Genomic DNA, 27,250 nt, shown 5'->3' with positions numbered 1-27,250 from the left:
TATTTTCTGTATTGGTTGACCGTGTCTGTATGTACTGACACATAGGCCGCTATATTCGACACGTTTCTAACCAATATTTCTAATAGATAATGAATTTCGTGATAATTTATTTCAATTAGTTTTTCTTTTGTTTATGTAGGCCCTAGTACGATGCCCACTTTAATAATGACTGCACGTAAACGACATATTTTTTAAACATATTTAACTGTTTTAAACCTTCTAGAGGTAAGTTGATTTTTAATCTTCCTTGTATATATACCAAGGGCACCCATGTTTTAAACCAAATATTTCATGTGGTCCATGGTCCATTTACATGAACGTAATTTTGGTGAATTGACTTTAGGTATTTATTAAAGAGAAATTGTAGATATATACCTATATATATATCAGAGATTTCGAGCCGTATTTGAGTATTAACGTGACCAATTAGTAGCACACGGTTAATTTCGATCTTAATCTGAATGCTTTGAAGAATTAATTTTTCAAAATTTTCTCATTCTAGGTATAGAACCTTGAAAATCCACATTAAAAACCAAATACTATATTATCACTCCTACAAATCCACAACCACAAAACTTGCAGGTAATCAGATTAAAGCTGTTTTTCTGAAAGCGACCATTCGAAGATAAATACCATGCAGGACCTCCTTCATGAAATATTGATAATTCTGGCGTCCCCATCCTCGGATTAATCCTGTAGCCAGACTTTACAAGAAGGGCCACTACGAGATTAAGTGAGGGACATTTTATTTTCGTAATGCCCCTTGTTGGCTTTATCCCCTTGTAAGGGGCTTAACCACGGCATGTTGCTCAGCCCCGGGCAACAATCGTCATTGGCGATACAAGATTAAACCGACTGTAAACTATCGGCCGGAGTAGTCTATGGAAATTGATTTTCCTTCGATGTTAGGTTGAAATATTCTGAAAGTACATGAAAACACGTTTAATACATCTACAACATATATATTTACATATATATTTTTGACTCACTAGACGTTAAATATATAAAAGATGGTATGTGGAAATCGATTTCGTATTGGACACTCCGTTTTCTACAATGCTCATTTTCATGCTTTGAATAGCTCAATCCCAACAATGAATTTGAAACTTAGCAAATCCAAACAATTGTTAGAAATAAGCACACTGTCAGTATATCCACAGACTAAGTCAATAAATTTCTCATGAACTCATGTGCCAAATAGGTATTCATTTTTAATAAATCTGCTTCTTCAATGAATCTTTTTTCGGTATGCATTTCGCCATTAACAATGGGACTTTTTTCGTTATGTATAGTATATGCCTATTACCAGTGGGTCTTATTCGCTATGTGTATCCCCAATACCAATGGGACATTATGTGTGTATATCCCCATTACCAATGGGAATTTTTCGCTATGTATATCTTCTTTATAAGCGGGTCTTTTACTCTAACATATCCCTATTACCCATGGGTCTCTTTTGTAATTACTTATAATGAGCACATTGGGTCTTTAATGTTTAATGCATCCACATGAACAGTGTATCTTTATTTTTAATGATTCTAATCCTCGGTGGTTTTATTTTTGAAGTATTACCGCTCAAGTGGGTCTTTATATCTAAAAACCCCGTATCCCCATTCTCCAGTGAAATGAATTTGTAGTCTAATGAATCTTTGCCTAGTGTATCTTCAATTTGTAAAGACTTCACATCCCCAGTGGGTATTTGTAATGAATCTTTGCTTAGTGGATCTTTAATTTGTAAAGACTTCACATCTCTAATGTGTATTTGTAATCACTTTACCTACATTATCTTTATTTTCTAAAGATGATCTAGATATTCCCAGTTTATATATATGTATAATTATCCTTCGCCTAGTCGAGCTTTAATTTGTAAAGACTTCACATCCCCAGTGGGTATTTGTAATGAATCTTTGCCTAGTGTATCTTCAATTTGTAAAGACTTCACTTCACCAGTGGGTATTTGTAATGAATCTTTGCTTAGTGGATCTTTAATTTGTAAAGACTTCACTCTAATGTGTATTTGTAATCACTTTACCTACATCATCTTTATTTTCTAAAGATTATCTAGATATTCCCAGTTTATATATTTGTATAATTATTCTTCGCCTAGTCGAGCTTTAATTTGTAAAGACTTCACATCCCCAGTGGGTATTTGTAATGAATCTTCGCTTAGTGTATCTTCAATTTGTAAAGACTTCAAATCCCCAGTGGGTATTAGTAATGAATCTTCGCCTAGTGGATCTTCAATTTGTAAATACTTCACATCACCAGTGGGTATTTGTAATGAATCTTTGCCTAGTGGATCTTCAATTTGTAAAGACTTCACATCCCCATTGGGTATTTGTAATGTATTTTTGCCTAGTGGATCTTCAATTTGTAAAGACTTCACATCCCCATTGGGTATTTGTAATTTATATTTGCCTAGTGGATCTTCAATTTGTAAATACTTCACATCACCAGTGGGTATTTGTAATGAATCTTTGCCTAGTGGATCTTCAATTTGTAAATACTTCACATCACCAGTGGGTATTTGTAATGAATCTTTGCCTAGTGGATCTTCAATTTGTAAAGACTTCACATCCCCATTGGGTATTTGTAATGTATTTTTGCCTAGTGGATCTTCAATTTGTAAAGACTTCGCATCCCCAGTGGGTATTTGTAATGAATCTTTGCCTAGTGTATCTTCAATTTGTAAAGACTTCACATCCCCAGTGTGTATTTGTAATGAATTTTCGCCAAGTGGGTCTTTAATTTGTAAAGACTTCGCATCCCCAGTGGGTATTTGTAATGAATCTTCGCCTAGTGGATCTTTAATCTGTAAAGACTTCACATCTCTAATGTGTATTTGTAATGACTTTACCTACATAATCTTTATTTTCTAAAGATGATCTAGATATTCCCAGTTTTTTAATATTTATAATTATCCTTCGCCTAGTCGAGCTTTAGTTTGTAAAGACTTCACATCCCCTGTGGGTATTTATATTTAATCACTCTATAGCCCCAGGACAAAATACCTGAAAAGAATTAGTAGTTCCATTGGATATCCAACACACAATTTAGAAGATGGTTGGAGACTACTAGACCTAGGCGTGACTTGTGATGTTTGCACCTGTAATGTATTCTTAGCCACGGACCCAAAACACTATCATAGTCATCGTCTGTCATCCGCCGTCCTTTCCTTTGTTGTACACCTCACTTTCAGAACATTATGTCATATGTTTGACACTTGTAAATGAAAACTGACCAGCTTAAATGATGCAGTACCAAATATAATCATGTAAGATAACATGTGTTTGTAATAAGATTAGTGAGTTTTAGTCAGGGTATGTATATTACATAAATATTATTTTAAATCAGCTGTTTGTACTACAAAATGTTTCGTTTTTCAAAACTTTGCTGTTTATAGTGTCTAAGCATTTTTTCTGAGGTTTGACAAATTAATTCCTTTTTCCCCGTTTGGTAAAAAAGTTTTATTCAAAACTATACTTCAAAATTACTCTCCTAACTAAATATTCTCCTTATGAAATACAAAAAGTAACACTAATGGATGACTAAAATTACATATTCAAACTATCAAATCTGATTTTCGATAGTTTCCTATATGAGTCTACAGGCAAGCTTACAACAAAATTGTATAAGAGAGATATTTCTGGATTTGTGTTTTCCCTTCATGAGAGCAAACACCAAACAAATTGATACTGGATGAAAGCAAATATCCCATAAAATGAGAGCTACTTTTCATACTATTCTTGTTGAAAAAATATTATTCATCATACATTGATCAAATAAATTTAACCTTATGTATCTTGTTACTTTACATATTTGAATTGAAATCCTAACTCAAAATATACCTCGGTACAATTTTTTATTGTAAAAAACAATTATTGCAATCCAGGTCTGTACATTAATTAAAAGTACACGGATCACTAACGATTCCAAACACAAATATACTAATTTGCTTGAAAAATCGGACCGAGTTGAAATTCCGTAATTAAGTTTCCATTAAGCTAATCCACCCGTAGCCATTTACTGTTTGTTTTGTAACAAAACATTTTTGTAATCCCCCTCGCGGATCTGAAGGCTAATCTTATTACACCTAGTTGGTGATTGGGGATTGTTTGTTCACATCTTTCACGGACGTTCGCGCAAAGCCAATCATTGTCCTGTATAGATCCGCTAAAAATAAACACTAATTAGAGCGAAACAAAGCAATCAGGCTTTGATCAATGGACACCTTGGTGCATTGATTGACCGATGTGTTACTGTTCTATTGTCACCTAGGCTAGGGTTGGTGTGGCACTCATCAATTACGCACCCTTAGTGACAAACCTTGGCCCTTTAAACCCTCTTTGTAGGTATTTAAACAAGTAAACGGCTTAGTTAATGTTCACTAGAACAATACAGCCGATTTATGCAGATTTTAAGTAACCAAAAAGTAAAATTATTGTAAAACATTTTTGTGATAGATTTGTCGTGTGGTTGTGGCTACAAATTGTAGTACGTAAAAGCTCTTTTATTGGTTATTTAACTAAATGGACATAAATAAATATATGTAATCAATAAATATTACATTATTGGTACAGAGTTTCAAAGTATATACATATACTAATTTTCTGAACAAATTCCTCAAATAAATAAAAAATAACAAACGAATTAACCATCAAAAATAGCCTATCAAGAAATAAAATAATCTAAATAGAAAGTAACCATTAGTCAGAATACAAGTTGGCGATTTTTACTCTAAAATATGGCAAGGGATATTTTTTGAGGCTAGAGCAGAGGTCGTTGTACAACTTTGACCGAAATACGACAAGATTCTCCTTCTAAACTCAAGCCTCACTCTTGGAAAGTGAAGCTGGAGACCTCCATGGCGGGTACTGCACTGAGAGACCTCCTCCCGGAAAGAGAGCCTCTCAAGAAGGTACTGTGGCTCCTGTAGGACAAGAGCCTTGTGCACCATGCAGCACGTCATAATCCTGTAAAGTGTCTACTGTTGTCATCCCTGCTACAGTTCTGAATGGAGATATTTGTTCAAATCTTGTACGTGCGCTATTGTTTGTTTACAATTGTATTGTTGAAATCAGCTGTTTTACTGTTTAACAATATAAACGTGAACAGAAATATACATAGGCTAGTTTTGTGTTTTACATAATGTGTATTTACTGCACAATGAATATAACCTTGAACTTGAATTTGTAACTATCACATTGTTATGTATGTTTGCGTACAGTTCAGTAGTATTTGACAATATGTTGATTTCTTTGTAGGTTGATTGTTCTAACATGAAAATTACATATAAATGCACACAAATGTATAAATGACTTTATATATGTTAGATAAGTAACGGGTTTAGTCACAAATCCACTGTTTTATTCTAAATACAGACAATTCACCCAGTGTTATCATTTTAATTTGTGTATGTATTGAAAAAAAATGGTATATGACCAAAATGTCCATGCCACTGCGAGGCTTAGAATTCCAGTTAAAATCTGATATAATTTTGATCTAAAGGTTTGTAAAATACAGGGAATTCCGTAAATATGCCTTCTTCTTATCACAAATTGAGCCCTATCATTATTTTTCCCTTGGTAGTATATTTCAACAAAACGTTTAAATCATGTATACAATTTCCTGAATTAACACAATAACTACTCAGTCTCATAGACATTCGAGGAGCGAGCTGGCCGTAGGTAGAGCGCGGGCGGTCCCTGAGGTCCCGGGTTCAAATCCCACCAAATCAACAATGGATTTCATATAATTGAAAATTCCGCAACCCCCAAGTCTAACCAGAAGTAATGTGAAAAACGATCCTGGGCTAGAGCATTGCGTTCTAGGTAAAAAAAAGTCTTGAATAATTTGCGTACTGTGATTTCGTGCATTGTTTATTTTACTAGCTCAAGTGACTAGCTGGCTTTACGAAATAGTATATTGTTACAACTAAAACCATGTATTTTATCCGGTTTCTGTAGATAGATAGTGATACAATATTGTTCAGAGAGTTTAATGTTGAAATTAAAACAGCCATATTTGATTTGATTTTTTAATCCCATCAGGACGAAGATTATATTTTGTTTTAAAGAAGATTTTTGTTTTATTGAAGGTATTAATGGTTTTTTTAAGCAACAACTTGATTCGTTACAAGAATAAATACATGTTTTAAGTAACTATAACCAAATAACAATTCTCTTAATTTAGTGAAAGAACCTTAAGTAGTATGAACTTGACAACACGCCATAATTTTTTTTCCTACTTGAATGTGTGATAGGTCTACTTTAAGTCCAACCCCGAAAAAGATGTAATGTTAAAGCTGTCGAAAGTAATCAAAAATCTCTACACAGTTTCTTTTTCATCAGCAATTCCGTTAAAACCCCTTTAATAGTTGGCAATCACTTCAATAATTTGTTTTCCTATATTTTATCTCCTCATAATAAAAATACTATACCACACCTTAGTGTAGTGTAAGAAAACGTGCAAAAAATATGTAACAGTTTGTCTAAAAACATCCATTTTCACAGTAAGGTATACGAGAGGTACACATAACCAATAATTATAGTCCCACTGTCATATTACCTGTTGACGACATCATTGGTAGTTGATACCCTGTTAATGAGTGGGGTGGACACTATATTAACAGAGTATTAATCCTTTGGGTAAACTATGACCGATAACTGTACTGTATTGGAATTTCGATCATTTTCTGTCAACAGTGTCCCCTATAGCCATTTTTATCAACATCATCAAAACTATAAACTCGATGTTTTCTTGTTTATAGTTACTTTATCAGTAATAATCGAAAGTTAAATCAGTATTGGTCTTATAATTTTGCAACATTTTTATTGAATATTTTCGTGTCCGTGTTTGTGTATGTGTTTATGACGACTTATCGTTACTTCATGAAGAGGATTTTTTTTTAATAAAATGTCGGGTTTAAAACTAACTATTTTGAAACCAATGATCGCCTAGCGTAAAAACAAACATGATCACTTGACAGTGCTGCAGGCATTTGATATCTTTTGGTGTTAAAATTTGAATAGAGGAAATATGTATCGTATTAATATTCAATATACATTTTTATTTTATTTTAAGTAAAGATTACAAGTAAATCTAATCAGAGACTATGATCAAAGTTTAGGTACATTTTGGTGTAACGGTTTTAGAGTTTTTTAGTTTACTGTCCTTGTTTTCTTCAGAACAGCCAATTCTTCTGGTAAAACATAATTCATCGACTATGTTCTCCATGATTTGGGACTGCTCCATATCCAAAAGACCGATCATCCAACAATCCTCAATTGAAAATCCAATATTGAGTATCCATAGATTGCGAGGAAGGTTCGTTTCGCCCAATTTGTAGCTGGGTCGGAAAAGAAGCAATTCCGACCACGGGAAGAATTCCATGATAAAATTAAGTTATCCCTGGAAGAAAAGTTGAATTGAATCAACTGGAAAACTTACGAGTTTGCAGTATTTTACCAAACTGCAAGAGAACTATTTCAATGTTTTGCTTATCAAATATTAAAATCGATTAAGAAATAAATTTATGGTGTGCCGTATAGAACAACCCATCGCCCATCATACATTAGAAAAATAAATTTAGTTCTTCATTCAATCTCATAGAAAATAGCTTCCCGATGTTTATTGATGTTTAGTACAGATTCACTTCTTACTTTGATCGAAACATTCCACGCACAGGACTTATTTTCATGTTCACCATCCTAAGACGTTAAGTTTTAGCCATGAACTTACCTCAGGATAGTCCTAGGGGGTCGCGGCGTTTAGATAAAATCCATTGGTGACTGGCGAGATTTGAACCCGGGACCTGAGGCTCTGATGTACCGTGCTCTACCACTAGGTCAGCTCGCTCCCTTACGCACAGGCCTGGAGCCCATGAAGAAGGTTAAATGCCAAAGAAAGCCTCTTAAAATTTAAAAATTAAATACCAATTAGACATATTGAATAACATCAACAAAATATTGAAATATACACGTTTTTTGGTTATTTTTCATATTTTAAATTAAGGTATAAATTATAGAATAAATATAAAATAACACACATTTAGTACCCTCCGTATACCACGTTTCAATCTCACACAGCACGTACAACACACAATTATTTGACACATAAAAATCTACAAAATTAAGCCCTCCATACTCGATGTTCGGTCGAATCTTGATAACAAACCCTCGATAACAAGTCGTCCTTGATAACAAGTGTCATTTTCAAACCACCTTGAATTTATTTTACCCCTAATCTTATGTTTTGAACCTCGATAAGAAGTCAACCTTGATAAAAAGTCTTATTTAATAAATCCCCTAGATAGTCTCGTTATCGAGGTTCAACATATGGTTCACTGAGCTGACAAAGTGCCATTTATACGTTAGCTCGTCTCAGAAAATACACAGAACCACGTTTACAAATCGCGTTTCAGACAAGGTAGTAACGGCACCAATTTGCAATTTAAAGTAACCGGCTTTATTAGCAAGTCGCAATTTGAAGTGAGATGGTGTATAATTCGCAATTCGCAGGTTATGGGGATGGGGCTGGGAGATCGTTAGCAATTAGCTGTCTCTCCCACCCCTCCCACCCTCCCCTCATCCGCACCATTGTAAGCCAATGAGAATAAAACCCGACTGAGGTGTGGGCATTGTGATCGGCACTCGTCTCTCTCTCGCTCTCTCTTTTTCCATCCTCTTTCTCCCCATTAACAGGTCGTTCTTGACTTGTAACGCACACTCCCTAATTAACAATATTTTTATGTTCCATTATTTTTGCCGATTTTTCCTTCCAGCATAAACATTATTGGTCGATAACTGGTCAGATCGTTCAGATAGCGGTTACGAATAGAAACATAAGCATTTAACTTAAACAATCTAATTATTTAAAATTGCTTCCACGTATTCGCAGCCCTTAGAGTTTGCTACTAAAAACTCACCAATGTTGTAGTAGGTACGTTTTAAATTATGAAACTGCCCCACTCATTACAGAGCACCAAGAAGGGTCGCCTCACGTTAAATTTTTAACAAAGCCAAACTAAAAAGACAACATATAATAGAATATAGCATCTGTTATGTCGTTATGCCCTACCAAATATCACAATAACTAAGGGAGAAAATCAAATTTTAGAATGTAGCACTCTCTGAGAGCGGCTGTTTTGTCGGTAATCCCAATTTTTTGACCCCCAAAACGGGGTATTTTGGGGCCAGCTCAAAAGTTTTAAAAGTAATGACCCTTCAAGTGATTTTATTTTAAATACCATCAGTTTAAGACAATTGGTGAAAATTAGAGGTCTCTGGACTCATTACAGAATGGCGGCCATTTTTTCGTAAGCCTGAGAGACCCCACTAAAAATAGGCATCAATATTCCCTGATAAATTTTTAATGGGTTGGACTAGGAAAACTAAACTCAGTGTTACAATAACAAGAAAGTAATAAGTACTACAGTAAAACCCCACTAACTCGGCTATTTATTTGTGAACTCAGAGGTTGTCGAGTTTGGGGGTTGTCGAGTTTGGGGGTTGTCGAGTTTGGGGGTTGTCGAGTTTGGGGGTTGTCGAGTTTGGGGGTTGTCAAGTTTGGGGGTTGTCGAGTTTGGGGGTTGTCGAGTTTAGGGGTTGTTGACTTATCCAGAACATTGGCATTTTTAATGGGCTATAATAAATCAATTCATAACAGACTAATTTTTACACATAAATTTATTACTTTCATTAGTATTTTCACATATTGAATAAACAATCTTCAAAGAAACGTCGAATAATAAATTCTGAATTTAAATTGAAACTAAATGTTCTGGGAAATTGCTTATTTTTTCGTGCGCCCTGTCAGCTGTTGACTGTTAAGTTACCGGGTGTCAAGTTAGTGAGGTTCTACTAATAATTTAACCATGATCCTTTTAATTACAGAGTTGTTACTTGTCCATATAAATTAAATATCTACTACAGTACACAGGCAATGGCGCTACATAATCCGCAGAAACATCAGCTGAAAACTTCAGCAGCTATTCTCGAAAACCCAAATTTTTGAATGACAATTGCATCATAACTATCAACACAAACCGGAATCAACCAAGATCTTGACTCTTTGCAAAGTGTAGTTGGAAAGTTAATGGTGCCCTAACCCGACGTGAGCCCATTGCAACTAACGTCCCCCCCTCGGAGACCGGCGCCCGTTCCGTTGCCATGGTAATTATAGGGATAAAACAATCCGCCCCTCCCACTTCTCTTCTAAATATTAATTTTACTCGCCGACGATATTGATATTCGGATTCATACCAAGATTGCTGCTTTTAACCATCGCGCTCGTCGCAAACGTTAACTCAAACGTTTTTCGATATGAAACGTAAGCTATTGAAGATTTACCATAGCCTATTTTTGTTCTATAGTGACTTTTCTTTATTTTTTAAGCTCTAAACGTTAAAGCAATGTAAATCGGGCTTTTTTATGTTTTAAGGGTACGAATTTGTAAAAACATTTTTTTGAAAAACTGTACTTTCCTGTTAAAGGGAACATTCATTATTATCGATGGTTTTTTCGATGTATATATATTCTTGTTTTACTTTACGATCCACAACTCTTATATTTTAATATCTTTAAACGCATGGTTATCTTGCACAACAAACAAAGATCAAAATGCCATGTATATGTAGTCAACTAAAGCATATTATTTTTGTTTTCACAAGAGTAAAATACAGTTTATGAATAAAGAAATTATATATAATAAATTGTATGGAACTTATATTTAACACTATATGTCTTATACACACTCTTACATACGCATTATTGTATGCCCGCACAATTATATACACTGTACTATAAATAATTGCAATACAATAAAGAAAACTACAAACGATGCAAGACAGAATTTTTGTTTGGTAAACAAATTTAGGAGGCAGTGTCAAGTTTTTCATACCATAAAAACTGCATTTCCTCTGAAATTCAACAAAGTTTATTTAGTCAAAATAGTATTGTGATATAATTATGTAAAATAAAAATACAGACAAATAATATTTGTTTAAACACTAAATTTTAACACAATGAAGATATTTTCAATACGTTTTTCAGAAAGAAACTAAATTATCGAAAACCAGTATTTTTTTTCTACGCTTTCACAAAACTGACATTTACAGACCGACTCATCTTCTAAGTTGATCACTAACTCATAGAGAATAACCGTTAGCAAGAAAAGTTAGGCACTTTGTGATTTCCATTTAGTTCAGCACCTCGTCAGCGCCAAAAAGAATCCTGAAATTTCCCCGCTGGGACAAATATAAATCAGACGGTGAAGGGAAGTTCCCCCAAATATTCATAAATCTCGACTCGCTTCGGTGTTGGGCTTAAACAACATTTCCCACACGACTTTTAGGGCTATCTTTGACAAAGTACTATCACAAACGATATCGTAACATTTCCCACATGACTTTTAGAACGAGCTTTGACAAAACACTATTACAAACGATATCGTAACATTTCCCACATGACTTTTAGAACGAGCTCTGACAAATCACAAACGATATTGTAACATTCCCCACATGACTTTTAGGGCTATCTTTGACAAAGTACTATCACAAACGATATCGTAACATTTCCCACATGACTTTTAGAACGAGCTCTGACAAATCACAAACGATATTGTAACATTCCCCACATGACTTTTAGAACGAGCTTTGGCAAAACACTATTACAAACGATATTTTAACATTTCCTACACGACTTTTAGAACGAGCTTTGACAAAACACTATTACAAACGATATTGTAACATATTCCAGGCGACTTTTAGAACGAGCTTTGACAAAACACTATTACAAACGATATCGTAACTTTTTCCACATGACTTTTAGAACGAGCTTTGACAAAACACTATCTCAAACGATATCGTAACATATTCCAGGCGACTTTTAGAATTAGCTTTGACAAAACACTATAACAAACGATATCGTAACATTTCCCACATGACTTTTAGGACGAGCTTTGAAAAAACACTATTACAAACGATATTGTAACTTTTCCCACATGACTTTTAGTACGATCTTTGACAGAATACTATCACGAACGATACAGTAACATTTCCCACATGACTTTTAGAACGTGCTGTAACAAAACAGTATTACAAACGATATTGTAACATTTCCCACATGAATTTTAAGACGATCTTTGACAAAGTACTATCACAAACGATATCGTAACATTTCCCACATGACTTTTAGGGCTATTTTATTTTATTTTATATAAATCTATCTTTGACAAAGTACTATTACAAACGATATCGTAACATTTCCCACATGACTTTTAGGGCTAACTTTGACAAAGTACTATTACAAACGATATGGTAACATTTCTCACATGACTTTTAGAACGAGCTTTGACAAAGTACTATCACAAACGATATCGTAACATTTCCCACATGACTTTTAGAACGAGCTTTGACAAAACACTATTACAAACGATATTGTAACATATCCCACATAACTTTTAGGGCTATTTTATTTTATTTTATATTATATCAATATATCTTTGACCAAGTACTATTACAAACGATATCGTAACATTTCCTACATGACTTTTAGGGCTATTTTATTTTATTTTATATTATATCAATATATCTTTGACCAAGTACTATTACAAACGATATCGTAACATTTCCTACATGACTTTTAGGACGATCTTTGACAAAGTACTACAAACGATATCGTAACATTTCCTACATGACTTTTAGGACGATCTTTGACAAAGTACTACAAACGATATCGTAACATTTCCCACATGACTTTTAGGACGATCTTTGACAAAGTACTACAAACGATATCGTAACATTTCCCACTCCGTTTTAGAACAACCTTTGATAAATAAATGTCAAAACAGATATTGTAATATTTTCAACTCAATTTTTAGGAAGATCTTTGGCCAATTAGTATTACATAAATATATTAAAATTCTTTTGAGTTTTAGGACGATCTTTGACGGTACCATCACAAAAGATGTCGTAAAACATACACTGTGTATTTTTTTATATCCGTGTGATACTTCTGGTAGGTACACATTTTGGGAATGTTGTGTTATTTTATATTCCTACAAATGAATGCACATTTTAAATTTTATAGTGAGTTGGTGGCTCAGTCGGTAGCGTCGCGGACTTCGGGCCCAAGGCAGCGATGTCGTGGGTTCGGACACAGCCACCTCTAATACACCTCTAATGTATTAGAGGTGGCTGTGGTTCGGATCCTGGTCACTGCCGATAACATTTTATCAGTACACAAACGACATTTACACACTCACCGGCTCACTCCTTGCTTTGCTGTTAACGATCCACGCACGGGCGCTTAGTCTATGTGGACGGGCAAATGCAAGGTTAAAAGAGGCCGCCAACCTCTTTAAAAAAAAAAAAAAATGTTAGTTATTTTCCGTTTCATACTAAGGATTGTCCAGAAATATCCATAAGCCATTCGAAATCGTTTCATTCGATTAATAAAGTAAAATTAAATTAAAAACTACTTATTATAGTGTACTACTAGCAAGTCCTTTCAACTAAGATAAATCATTATATTTCCGTATGTTCAAATATATATGTTTTACGGAGTCAAATTATATAAATAGTAGATTGAACACAATCCTTTAACGGTCCATAACCAGCGCAAATGGTTTAATGTTGTGTTCTATGTTATGATTACAAAAATAGGAATATCATAGGTGAAATTTAAAGTGCTCTAAACTATCTGGAAATTGGTCCAAAATCTTCCACGGTTAGCAATGACACGCCCCACGATTCTACACCACCACGTTTTCTATGGTTTAGACTCCCCGCAACGCCGTATGACACCCCCTAGCCAACAGATGGGCTAACGCGATTATTGCCACTTGCTATTTGCTATTTTTGTTAAGTACTAATTCCCTTTTGTCACCAGTCTGGGATTAAACCCAAGAGAAACGCGTCAATCAGGATTTGTTTAGAGCAATTGCGCAAACCGGTATTTACTTACCAATTATTGAGGGGTTCGAAATTTCTAGGTTTTTAGTCAAAGTTACCATTGACTATAAATGGTATAGATTTCCCATGTAATGTAAAATTTTAAAGCCAAAAAACGTGGTGAAATATGAGATGGCACTAACGAATGACAATATGCTGTGTCAAGTGAAATGATACTGCATTGATTTTAATTCATATTTAACCCAATACACTAGTACCCTCTCGTGAAATGGTCCTGAACCTAATTTTTTTTTTCAAAGTTTACATTACATTGGAAGTATATTTGGTGTATAGTCAATGATGTTATCTAGTTTAATATTTTATTTGGAGGTGGGTGATAGGCTACATGTTTTGTGTTTACAGGTCAAATTGTATTCCTAATCGGTTCGTCGTGGCGTCTTGGCGAATTTTAGACACTCACTTGGACGAACATTTGACAAACAAACTCGAAAGACACATACTTGGATGAACACTATAGATGAACACTATAGTCTAAAAACACTTCAACGGACACTATTGAATAAACATACTTGGATTAACACTACAGAAAGACACACTTGGACGAATACTATTGAAGAAACATACTTGAGTTAACACTACAGAAGAACACACTTGGACGAACACTATAGACTAAACACACTTCAACGAACACCTTGTAATAGCATACTTGAGTTAACACTACAGAAGAACACACTTGGACGAACACAATAGACTAAAAAACACTTCAACGAACACTATTGAAGAAGCATACTTGAATTAACACTACAGAAGAACACACTTGGACGAACAATATTGAAGAAACACACATGGATTAACACTACAGAAGAAGAGACTAAGAAAAACTTGGAGATAAATAAATAAAATAATGAAAAACAAATATGAAGAGAAAATCCAAATCAATATAATATCAATAGCGAATCGTCCAAATATTTAGAATCCAATATAAATGCCTCTATTTTATCCCTTTTCTACTCTGGAATTATCGATACATGATCGATTTTATAAAACATTCCTCTACAACGTCGACGAAATATTAATATCTTCTCGCAAAATATTGCCTGGAGCCAAGAACAAATCGAACTACGGTAGTATATTTTTGCCCTCAGTTCCGATACACATAGGTTCCATTTTGAACAGCTTTCAATTAAGGGCGATCCCATTTTGTGTGGGGTGGAAGGAGTTACTGTCCAACTCAAATTGACCAATAACTCCACCGAAAACCATCCTCTCACAGAAAACAAGGTTGCTACTTTTCTCTAGGTTATGGAAAGGTTTAACTATCTCTAACCCTCCATACTCAATTTCGATTATACTTTAAAGTTCCCAAATCTTTTTGTCAAAAAGATGTGTTGCAATTTAGTATATTTCTAGCTGTGCTATATAAGTTTTAAACCCCTGTGGAATGATGGAATTTTAAACTATAATTGAAAGATTTATTAATAGAGGGATAAATGTAAGAACCAATAAGAACAAAAGAGAGTGGCAGCTCATGTTAATAATCAATAATCTACACCAATGAATTATGGGTAATGTTACTTTAAAGTCTTCGTATTTTACTTTTTTCTTGGACGAAATTTTTCCTTGCCCAACTCTGAAGGGGTGTCTTTGACGTTTCAGTGCAATGAAAAGGAATAGATGAGGTTATAGTGAACATTTTCATATTTTGTAAACCGAATCTTTGACAATTTAAGGCAATAATTACTTAAACATTGAAATTCCATAAATCTAATGGAGTTTGATACTCACTGTATCCAGTTCAAATAAATTTTGTTGGATTGAAAAACTAGATCATGGTTACAGAACCTGCGAAAAAGGTATCTAAATCGGCATTTAAGTAAGCTGTAAACATGTTTTGGTGTTTTAATCACAACTGAGATAAGGTTTTTATATGATTTGCACATAAGATACTCTTAAAATACTTTACAGGTTTAAACAGTATATCAATATATAAATTGAATCAACAATGCAGATAACATAGAGACTGTTGACATCAAATTAAATTGAGTTTCCAAATAGATTGTGAACTATTTGCAGTTTTAACTATTGCTTGCGTATTTTCTACTAATTGTCAATAATAGCTTGTGATTATCAATGGCAAGTGATCCTCTAAAATCCAATAATGTTAATGGTGTTAACTGTCTGTTATCCACTGCGAGGGGTGGGACGATTCTACTTTGTTCAGTTCATGACCGGAGGAGCTGAACCTTACCTATCACTAATTAGGATTAGCAATAGTATAAAACACTAGGGAAGCAAGCATGTCTAGAGGTAGAGCGCGGGACTTCGGCACAAAGGGGGTGGTTCAAATCCCGCCAATCACCAATGTATTTTATCTAAGTAATAATGCTGCGAATCTCTAGGACTAGCATAAAGTAATGTTAAAGACAGTTGCGGGCTTTAACCTAGCGTCCTAGGATGTGAAGGTGGGACATAACAAATATAATTTAAAAAAGTATAAAAACATCACTCGTTGATTTGAGGCCAATCTGCGCCTGTGTGTAAGCCTATTTTTGAAACACAAAATGTCAGATTTCTCAGTTGAGATGAGTCCCTGTGCTCCACCAAAGACCTATAACATATGATTTTCATATATTGCATTACTACTTGTCCTCTGTAATTTTAATCAATGTATTTGTATACTATAGTACTTAGAGAAGTCCGTTGATACATATATGAAATGTCATTTAAAACAATTGTAAACTAACTTTTACTCTGGTTAATCAAAAATCTTACTAAAAACTTAAATTATCATAAGCTACATAGTATTAAGTTTCAGTCGGGTTAACCCCTTTGGTTGTCAAAACACGTTTACACAAGATGAACTGAATTAAAAAGGATGGTTGAAGTTACAAACAAAAAGCTTTTATGATTACCTACAATTATTGAGGTTAATCCATGACTGTTTTTTAACATTATCTTTTATCATTATCATCATCATCGAGAGAGAGACAGAGAGAGGGATTGATAAAGAGAAGGAGAGAGAGGGAGGGAGAAAGAGAGCGCGCCAAACGAACCATGTAATGATGAGCAGCACTGTTTACAATAGGATATCGCCCCCATCTGTTAGGCGCTGGCCGCCCATAAATAAAGTAGAACCCTTACAGCGGCCTATAATTGAATCACTTAACGGGTCGCTGCTAAACTAATTGTACAAATTGCACCACTTGGGGGGAGGGGTGGGAGATCATCCCCAGCTCGCGTTACTGCTGCTTGCCACCCGGTAAACTTTCCTCAGTATTTCTAACTTGAAGGGAGATCATTACCAGCTCGCGTTACTGCTGCTTGCCACCCGGTAAACTTTCCTCAGTATTTCTAACTTGAAGGGAGATCATTACCAGCTCGCGTTACTGCTGCTTGCCACCCGGTAAACTTTCCTCAGTATTTCTAACTTGAAGGGAGATCATCCCCAGCTCGTGTTACTGCTGCTTGCCACCCGGTAAACTTTCCTCAGTATTTCTAACTTGAAGGGAGATCATCCCCAGCTCGTGTTACTGCTGCTTGCCACCCGGTAAACTTTCCTCAGTATTTCTAACTTGAAGGGAGATCATTACCAGCTCGCGTTACTGCTGCTTGCCACCCGGTAAACTTTCCTCAGTCTAACTAGAAGGGAGATCATCCCCAGCTCACGTTACTGCTGCTTGCCACCCGGTAAACTTTCCTCAGTCTAACTAGAAGGGAGATCATCCCCAGCTCACGTTACTGCTGCTTGCCACCCGGCAAACTTTCCTCAGTATTTCTAGCTTGGAGGGAGATCATCCCCAGCTCACGTTACTGCTGCTTGCCACCCGGTAAACTTTCCTCAGTATTTTTAGCTTGGAGGGAGATCATCCCCAGCTCACGTTACTGCTGCTTGCCACCCGGTAAACTTTCCTCAGTATTTTTAGCTTGAAGGGAGATCATCCCCAGCTCACGTTACTGCTGCTTGCCACCCGGTAAACTTTCCTCAGTATTTCTAACTTGAAGGGAGATCATCCCCAGCTCGTGTTACTGCTGCTTGCCACCCGGTAAACTTTCCTCAGTATTTCTAACTTGAAGGGAGATCATTACCAGCTCGCGTTACTGCTGCTTGCCACCCGGTAAACTTTCCTCAGTCTAACTAGAAGGGAGATCATCCCCAGCTCACGTTACTGCTGCTTGCCACCCGGTAAACTTTCCTCAGTCTAACTAGAAGGGAGATCATCCCCAGCTCACGTTACTGCTGCTTGCCACCCGGTAAACTTTCCTCAGTATTTCTAGCTTGGAGGGAGATCATCCCCAGCTCACGTTACTGCTGCTTGCCACCCGGTAAACTTTCCTCAGTATTTTTAGCTTGGAGGGAGATCATCCCCAGCTCACGTTACTGCTGCTTGCCACCCGGTAAACTTTCCTCAGTATTTTTAGCTTGAAGGGAGATCATCCCCAGCTCACGTTACTGCTGCTTGCCACCCGGTAAACTTTCCTCAGTCTAACTTGAAGGGAGATCATCCCCAGCTCGCGTTACTGCTGCTTGCCACCCGGCAAACTTTCCTCAGTATTTCTAGCTTGGAGGGAGATCATCCCCAGCTCACGTTACTGCTGCTAGCCACCCGGTAAACTTTCCTCAGTATTTCTAGCTTGAAGGGAGATCATCCCCAGCTCACGTTACTGCTGCTAGCCACCCGGTAAACTTTCCTCAGTATTTCTAGCTTGAAGGGAGATCATCCCCGGCTCACGTTACTGCTGCTAGCCACCCGGTAAACTTTCCTCAGTATTTCTAGCTTGAAGGGAGATCATCCCCAGCTGACGTTACTGCTGCTTGCCACCCGGTAAACTTTCCTCAGTCTAACTAGAAGGGAGATCATCCCCAGCTCGCGTTACTGCTGCTTGCCACCCGGTAAACTTTCCTCAGTCTAACTAGAAGGGAGATCATCCCCAGCTCGCGTTACTGCTGCTTGCCACCCGGTAAACTTTCCTCAGTATTTCTAGCTTGGAGGGAGATCATCCCCAGCTCGCGTTACTGCTGCTAGCCACCCGGTAAACTTTCCTCAGTATTTCTAGCTTGGAGGGAGATCATCCCCAGCTCGCGTTACTGCTGCTAGCCACCCGGTAAACTTTCCTCAGTATTTCTAGCTTGGAGGGAGATCATCCCCAGCTCGCGTTACTGCTGCTAGCCACCCGGCAAACTTTCCTCAGTATTTCTAGCTTGGAGGGAGATCATCCCCAGCTCGCGTTACTGCTGCTAGCCACCCGGTAAACTTTCCTCAGTATTTCTAGCTTGGAGGGAGATCATCCCCAGCTCGCGTTACTGCTGCTTGCCACCCGGTAAACTTTCCTCAGTATTTCTAGCTTGGAGGGAGATCATCCCCAGCTCGCGTTACTGCTGCTTGCCACCCGGTAAACTTTCCTCAGTATTTCTAGCTTGGAGGGAGATCATTACCAGCTCACGTTACTGCTGCTTGCCACCCGGTAAACTTTCCTCAGTATTTCTAGCTTGGAGGGAGATCATTACCAGCTCACGTTACTGCTGCTTGCCACCCGGTAAACTTTCCTCGGTAATTTAAACTTGGAATATCATCCCCAGCTCACCACGTTACTACTCCTTGGCACCCGCTAAACTTTCCTCAGTCTAACTTGGAGGGAGATCATCCCCTCCTCAACTCGTGTTAGTGCTAATTTTAGTCCTAACAATTTACAGTCTCTAGCACCTCCGCCATCTTTTACAATAACATGAAAACCTAATGAATGAATAACACATCTGAAAATCCTGATAAAATCATGTCCTTCCATGGTTTAGTATATTTTTACAGTGCCTTTTGGAGGATATGATAGGATAAAACTAGATGATTTGCGGATTTTGAATGTGTGCAGAAATAACTCAAAATAATGTTACGCATAATTTCAAAACGAATCTGGGTGGGCGTCAATATATTGCTAAGTGAAAGTGTGATTAACTGCTCCCATGAAAAATTACTAGCCTAAAGTAATTGCCAAATCGTATATTCCTATAAAAAAACATGGGGACGGCGATATCTCTAGAATCTGCTATCAAAAAAAGATAAATTATTAAAGGAAACAATATACTCTTCATAGTTTAGAATAATAAACTTTCAACAGTCTTATCACCTCTTTCAACATCTGTGCCACACAGGAGTCTATGTTAATACGTGTACCGAAAACAAACGCTTTTGAATTAATTTGTGGAAACCAAACGGCCTATTTAAGAAAAAATATAAATATCACGAATAAAACTGGGCTGGTGAGAAGAGAAAACCGCAACTGTTTGCACATTTTACCAAATCAGGTCATATAATTCTACAATCCATTATATTAATAATTATTCAAATAACTAATGTAGACTGCAGCTTGTCAAAAGGATGTAGCACAAGACCTTCCTGAAGGCAAGGGTTCAAGTCCTGCCAATGACCAATAAATTCTAGCTATCTGATAATGCCAAGATTTCGTGATTTTTTGAAGGTCCTATCATGTAAAAAGATACGACTTCAATGCGGCAAAAATTTTCCTTGTATTGGAGGAGATCCTCTAAAATCCGTGTGATGATTATCAATGCATTAAACAGTCAGCCTATAACAATAACTCAATCACCGTATCAATGTTGAGGTTTAAAGGTTTTTAATTATTCATAGTGATTTTCTGCTTTGTGGCGGACCCACCCTTCAGTCACAGTCCAGAGTCCAGCTGACAAGATAACGACCCTAGTTATATATGTGTTTGTGTGGGTGAGGGGAGGGCCCAAGTACCCCCCGCCAACAACGCTTTTTGAGGTGCCATTTAGTTTAATAAACACAGCTTAGGGTGCCAGCTATAACTGTCAGAATTAAACTGCTTTGATACAATGACTATCTTTTGATCTGTGAGCTTGATTTACCGCTGTAGGGAGGCGTCATCTGCCCTGTTCTCCCCTAGGGTTAGTGTCTGGTGTTAATTGGCGATTAGTCGGACACTCAGTGTGGTAGTGTATTTTACTAGGGTGCTAAACTGGTACCAATTTTCGTGCAGGGTTGGTCATTTGCTGAGTTACTCTTTACGAAATAAAACTAAAAGTTCAGATGTCGTAGAGACCGAAAAGAGTGGAAAATCAACTTTAAATGTTTTCATATAATCCTGCGAAATATTTCAATTTTGAATAACCTAAGTACTGGTAACCATCTATGTGATTCAACACCACATAAATGTAGGAGAACACGTAAACTAAACATGCACACATGTAGATATTACTTTTAAAAAATCCTCGAGATTTATATAACTGCCTGTCAACTTAAGCTGCTCTAAAACTCGCAGACGACATTACCAATTCGATACCGGTTACCGAACTGGTAATGTCAACCTAAGTATTTGCCACTGAGGTATCTTCAATGCTTAACAGCTTTTAAACTGCAACGCTCTTTAATTTCTTTTCCTGTCTTGCCCTTCGAGGTAAAATTTAAATGACTTGCAAAACTCCAAATCACCTAGACTCCTTTCGGTCGGCCGTATTGTAGTGTATATATACATGGAAATTTTTTCAATCATGAGCCAAAACAACTTCAGTTTGGACTTTTCGACCGTCTTGCAAAGCCAGAAATCGCCTCTTCAGAAAGTTGATCAGTCACAAAAAAATGAAAGTTGAAAGTTGATGATAAATGGACTATTAAGCTGTTTCATCGAAACGTCCTTTTTTAAAATACTAATAATAAACACAGAAAATATTTTTTCTAGGTATATTTTTAAATAACAATGTTTTGTTTATTTCCAGGTGCCCACCACGCCCTTATGGGTAAAACAAGAAGGCCTCGCACTGCCTTCACAAGCCAACAGCTTTTAGAACTGGAAAAACAGTTCCGACAAAACAAATACCTCTCTCGACCGAAGCGCTTCGAAGTTGCTACCAGCCTAATGCTCACCGAAACACAGGTTTGAACTGAAACTGAAACACAGTACTCTGTAATGATTGCCCTCTCTCAATTACTCACTGAGACTCATTTCCTTCTGTGCATGATATGCAACATTGCTGTTTGTGTCTTTCAAAAATTACCAGGTTCACAAAACCTCCATCTTCATGATATATTTCGATCTCTTGATGAAATGTTTGATCATTAGATGATTATTTGACTAACTAACAATATTTCTTATCGCCCTTGTCACATGGCTCTCATCTTTCTCTAATTTAAATATTTCAAACCCAGTTGACACCTCAGTTGCACCGGACGATCGGTTATACGTCACTCAAGTGAAGTGCTAACATATGTCACCGCTATCTTATCTCTAATTGCTTCGTCAGTAATGTAGCCCCAATATGGTAGCATCACATATGCGTTAAACACTGATAGCTTTCCCGCTCCCTTTCTGTATCTTCTACACTTGACTTCTTATCCGTTTAGTCAACACTTTGGTTACTTCTCTGGTTTTGTTTACTCTAGATCCATTAGTGGTAATTGGTATGGTTTAAAATATAGATAACAGTTTGTAGCAATTCGTCTATCAACTGCTGTAAGAGGAAATAAAATAGGTTTGCTACAACGCAAGAGCGTAACCTTAAAATGTATTCTATATTCATAGAAAGGTGTGCACTAACTTCAAACAAAGTTTGATGTAGTATTTGTTTGTTTTGTATTGAGATATTCATGCAAGTTCGTGATGAAATACCTGAAACTAAGCCATTGGCCTAGACCATTTGCTATAATTTATGGCTTTGACTTCAATTTTTCCTCATCAGTTGGTGAGCTCGATGATGCCAATGTCGCCAATGTTCCTATCCGTTGCATTTTGGCATTTCAACAATGAATCAACGTTTTCATTTCAGTTCGAGCAGAATTTAGACTTGTCTGTCCTAGTCTCACCTCTTGAGTAACACCATGTTCAATTTCACACACTTCATTTCTATACTAGAAACGCAGAGGATTAATTTATTTTAGTAGTGTAAAGTAATTTTTTAATAATGATTTTTTGTTGTTGAATGAAATCTGAAACATGATCTTCGATTTTATAGCCACCCAGTATGTTGTACATAATTATTTTCTCCCAAATGTACTCAACATAGTGCCATTTAGATCGGTCTCTATTCACAAATTTGTAAAGGTAAATTGCTAATAGATGTAATGTATATTGCTGCTAATGTATATGTGCTTGAACGACTGGTGGTCTAAAGATTTTGACGATATCTTGAAAATTATTTGACCTAATCACATGAGTTCATTCGAATCAAATTTGTTTTGCAGGTGAAAATATGGTTTCAAAACAGGAGAATGAAGTGGAAGAGAAGCAAAAAGGCTCAACAGGAAGCGAAATCTTCTAAAGAAGATGGTGAAAAGAAGAGTGGAAGTACCTCGAGCAGTGGATCGAACTGCAGCCCAACCAAATGCGGCCACACGCTGACCCCGAGCCCTAGAGGGAAGCCAGAGAACGTCCGGACCTCTGGAGGAACTCTTCATCAGATCGTCCAACTGGCGCAGATGGCTAGGACGAGGGAAACTGGAGAATCCTTGTACAGACCCTATGTCTCCTAGACCTTGTAGATTACACCTCCCCCAAGTGATAAATGAGTGGATTAACTTGATCAGTTGGCTATTGCCAACCGTAAATACGAGTGTCAAAACGTGTACATATAGTTGGCTATCCTGTACAGAATGAGTAGTGAACCTTGTTCAATTGGCTAACCCCAAAACACAGCCTTGATGAATGAGTGGCATAACTACAGCTAGCTGTGATGAACATAGCAACAATTATACAGTTGGCTATAACCACCCATAAAAACCCGTACAAAACGTGTGCATACAGTTGGCTATCCTGTAAAGAATGAGTGACCAGCCTTGTTCAATTGGCTATGGCCACCCTTGATGAACGAGTGGCAAAACTATAGCCAACTGTGATGAACGTGTAGCAAAGTTGGCTATAGCCACCCGTGAAAAATTAGTGACTAAACGTGTAAATATATCTGGCTAACGTGCAAATAATGAGTGACAATTCTTGTTCAACTGGCTATAGCCACTCTTGATGAACGCTTGATGAAAACTATTGCCAGCTGTGATGAACATAGCAAAACTTGTACAGTTGGCTATAACCAAAGACTGTATTCGTCGGTAAAGATCAGCTGTAACAGTTTTATTTATTTATTTTTTATTTGAAATCCCGAAGTCTTCAAATGAGTGCTATTATTACTTTTGATTACTACTCGTACATTTTAGGGTAGTTAAGCCTTTAAACCTCTGACACTACCAATAAATATTACTAAAAAGTCTTAAGTCCATTCCTAAATTAGACGTCAAAACTTTCTTTTATTGTTGGACATAAAAGTATCTGACAGGCACAGAAACAAATATCACAATCGGATATCTACTTTTAATATCAGTGGTATGACAAAAGTGCAAGACCAAATCTTATAAACGTACTACAAAAAGAGAAAGCGACAGAAAAAACGTACACACGTTTCTTATTGTATTTAAAACCATAATGGGAAATTTGGGAAAGTATAAAACCAACCTTATGTGACATTTTACATGTCATGAATCTTGACAAAGTGATGACGTCATGCAAAGTAAAATAAAATTCTTAGTAGGGATGATGTTTTTTTTTCTGAACTTAAGATAAATGTTATTAAATCTTTATTTGTTTATGTTGTATATTTTCTACATTTTCAGTGAATTCTTATACTGAAATGGGATAAAAAATATCTTGAGGATTTTTCTTCCATGAAGAAAATCGAGTTCGTCCACGTGAATCTCGCGTTCCGAAGTTCAAGTGCTTCTATTTGGCACACTTGGCTTTATTACCTTTATTGAATGCTTAATTTTGAACTTAAACAGTATTTTCAGTTATTCCGAGTAAAAGGACACTTTAAACTATTCCCATTGCGAGAATCGTAAGTTTTAATTTACATGACAAGTTTAGTGATATATCCAAAGGTACATATGAAGTCTCAAACTGCTCTTAGCAATATGGGATTTTTATGTAAAAGACCCCTCAGAGTATTAAACCCCAAAATCTGTAGAGATACAAATAACTAGAAGATCACGAAAATGAAAGTCATGCAAAATCTCCTCAACTATACATTTTGTGTAATATACATGTTTGTAAATATTCACCTACTGACTTTTACATTTTAGGAGTAATTAAATTGACAAACTCCCGAAGAAAGGAAGGTACATGTAAATATTTAGTAATCGTACATAATTCGTATAATCATAAGCAAGTTCTGTCTAGCTGTTAATTTATTGTAGAAATTAAATTTAGGTTGAATACTGTCTTTGTAATTGTTTTAGACTTTTAGAACGTGTCGTTGTTAAAGAAAAAGAGGATTGTTTGCGAAATTTTTCACCAATTTGAGATGTGTTTTAACGCCATCTTGCTTTACACCAATCATTTTCTGTAGTTATTAAAACTAATGTATACTTCCGGAATTATTTCGCGAAATATGTTGCTCAAAGAATTTTTCAAACAAGGATAAAGTTTAAACACACACCCCTGACTAAGATATTGTATAAACATTTCATAAACGTTTTAAATTTGATTTTTACCAGAATTTAATGTTTGCCTGAAGTAGTATGTCCGCACAAGATTTCATTGAGATGTAAAACGGTTTGTGTGAATAAACTTTTATAAACAAGCGAATGTTTTTATAAATTGTTTTGAGTTGTTAAGTAGCGTATCACACTTAAAATAAGAAGTCAATAATTACAAATAAGTCAAGAATTATTTTTAAGATCAGTGAAACATAAGGGTAGCTTATAAAGTTTCGTAGTCATAGTTTATCACTAAAATGATTTGTTACCACCTAGTATATTGTGATTGTTTGTAATAGAGCGACTATTTGTGTAAATAAGAGCGACAGAATTCCATGCCAGCTACAATTACGATTGTTAATAAAACCATTGACTAAATAGTTGTGTTTTGATTTTACAAGCCGATTGTTCTACAATTTACAAAATTAAATGGACGATATTAAACGATTGTTTGGTAAAACGCAAAAATTGACGCATTTAAACTGGATATTGTTTTGCTGGTTTTCACTTTTGACCATCCTGAACTAGGTTTAAAAAATACCTCCACCGCAGCAAACCTGCAGACCAAGCGAATTTCCATTTGCCTGATTTTACTTTCAATTAAATCTATTTCAATAACATTAGGTTTAACGAGTACCTGGTTTGCTGCTACAGGCAGGGTAATAAAGAGGGTTTTTAGTCAAACATTAATAGCTTAGTTTAAAAAAAAACTACAACAGTTTACTTATTGTACATAAGAATAACATGGGGATTTTTAATTACAAATTTTTGCATTTTATCCGTAACCAATAACCAACCTCTAACTATACAAAAACAATACAATATACTAAATTGATTTTTTAAGCTCTTCAAAATGGTCTATTTTGGGAAATTTTATGTTTTGAGTGTGAAAAACAAGAAAACCCTATTTTACCCCATAAATCCTCCCACAAAACGCCGTCTCCATAGTCCGATCTGCTGGTTAGCGAACTCGAATAAACGTACGTTTACACGTTTGTACACAATTTCAAAAATAAATGTAGGTTTACAATGCATACTCTTTGAGCTTGCGAAAACACATTTTGAGTCTTATTCACAATAAATTCCTTTTAACACTAAACCACATAGGAAACAATGTAACAATGCATATCAGCTGATCGTCATATAAGTGAAGCATTCAGTTCTACCAACTTATGAGCTTCTTTTGTCCTTAAACAGTGTTTCTTAGTAATTGTAATTTTAGCTACGTTATAAAACAAACACCCTGTATATATGAATATATGGCACTCGACAAGACATGCGTCTTTATAATGTACAGGTAATTCTATACAACCAGGTAATGATTTCGTCTGTTATGGAAACATTTACAATTGGTTCTAACTATTGGATTATTGTTGATCACACTAGCTGATCGACACAAAGTAAATATGAGGACCTTCATTCTTTCTACGTTTAATTATCCAAGGGATTAGATTATGTCTTTTTGGCATTTTGTATCTAACCGTACACTATTGAGGAGGAATAAATAGTACATTTCGTACTTGAGGTCTTAAGTTTAAGCACCTAGATGAAGGGTTTTCTATGGTAGGGTCTTACCTGCTCTAAACATCACCATTAAATAAAACAACTCACACAAATTTCTTACATTGTTTGCATTAGGCTTACAAAATGTTTTGATTAATTTGCAATTATATCTGCATTATATGTGCAAATAACTTCTCAACCAGCATAGCAAGTGTTAATGGACAGATTTTACTTTATTAGGCACAATGCAACTACTTTTTTTAGGCATAAGTCAACAAAATACAAAATTCATATCTGAATATCTTTAGGTAATATTTTTATAGGCCTAAATACCGATAGATGG

The 27,250-nt window shown here is 36.0% G+C and overlaps 1 protein-coding gene across 1 annotated transcript in view; it reads left to right on the top strand.

Annotated features, from left to right (window-relative positions):
* Positions 1–24,006, top strand: part of LOC128998450 (motor neuron and pancreas homeobox 1-like) — a 36,149-nt gene extending 12,143 nt beyond the window's left edge. Inside the window, exons 4-5 of the mRNA XM_054424579.1 lie at positions 21,663–21,820; positions 23,125–24,006. Coding sequence (XP_054280554.1) covers positions 21,663–21,820; positions 23,125–23,412 — 446 coding nt within the window. The 3' untranslated portion in view covers positions 23,413–24,006. The remainder of the gene's footprint in view (positions 1–21,662; positions 21,821–23,124) is intronic.
* Positions 24,007–27,250: the final 3,244 nt, after the last annotated feature.

The sequence above is a fragment of the Macrosteles quadrilineatus genome, unplaced genomic scaffold, assembly GCF_028750875.1.
Source record: "Macrosteles quadrilineatus isolate MER2022 unplaced genomic scaffold, UCM_ALF_1.0 Scaffold_7__1_contigs__length_78375512, whole genome shotgun sequence".
Classification (NCBI taxonomy): domain Eukaryota; kingdom Metazoa; phylum Arthropoda; class Insecta; order Hemiptera; family Cicadellidae; genus Macrosteles; species Macrosteles quadrilineatus.
Note: the sequence above shows the minus strand (reverse complement) of the source record. Positions and strands in the feature narration are given on the sequence as shown.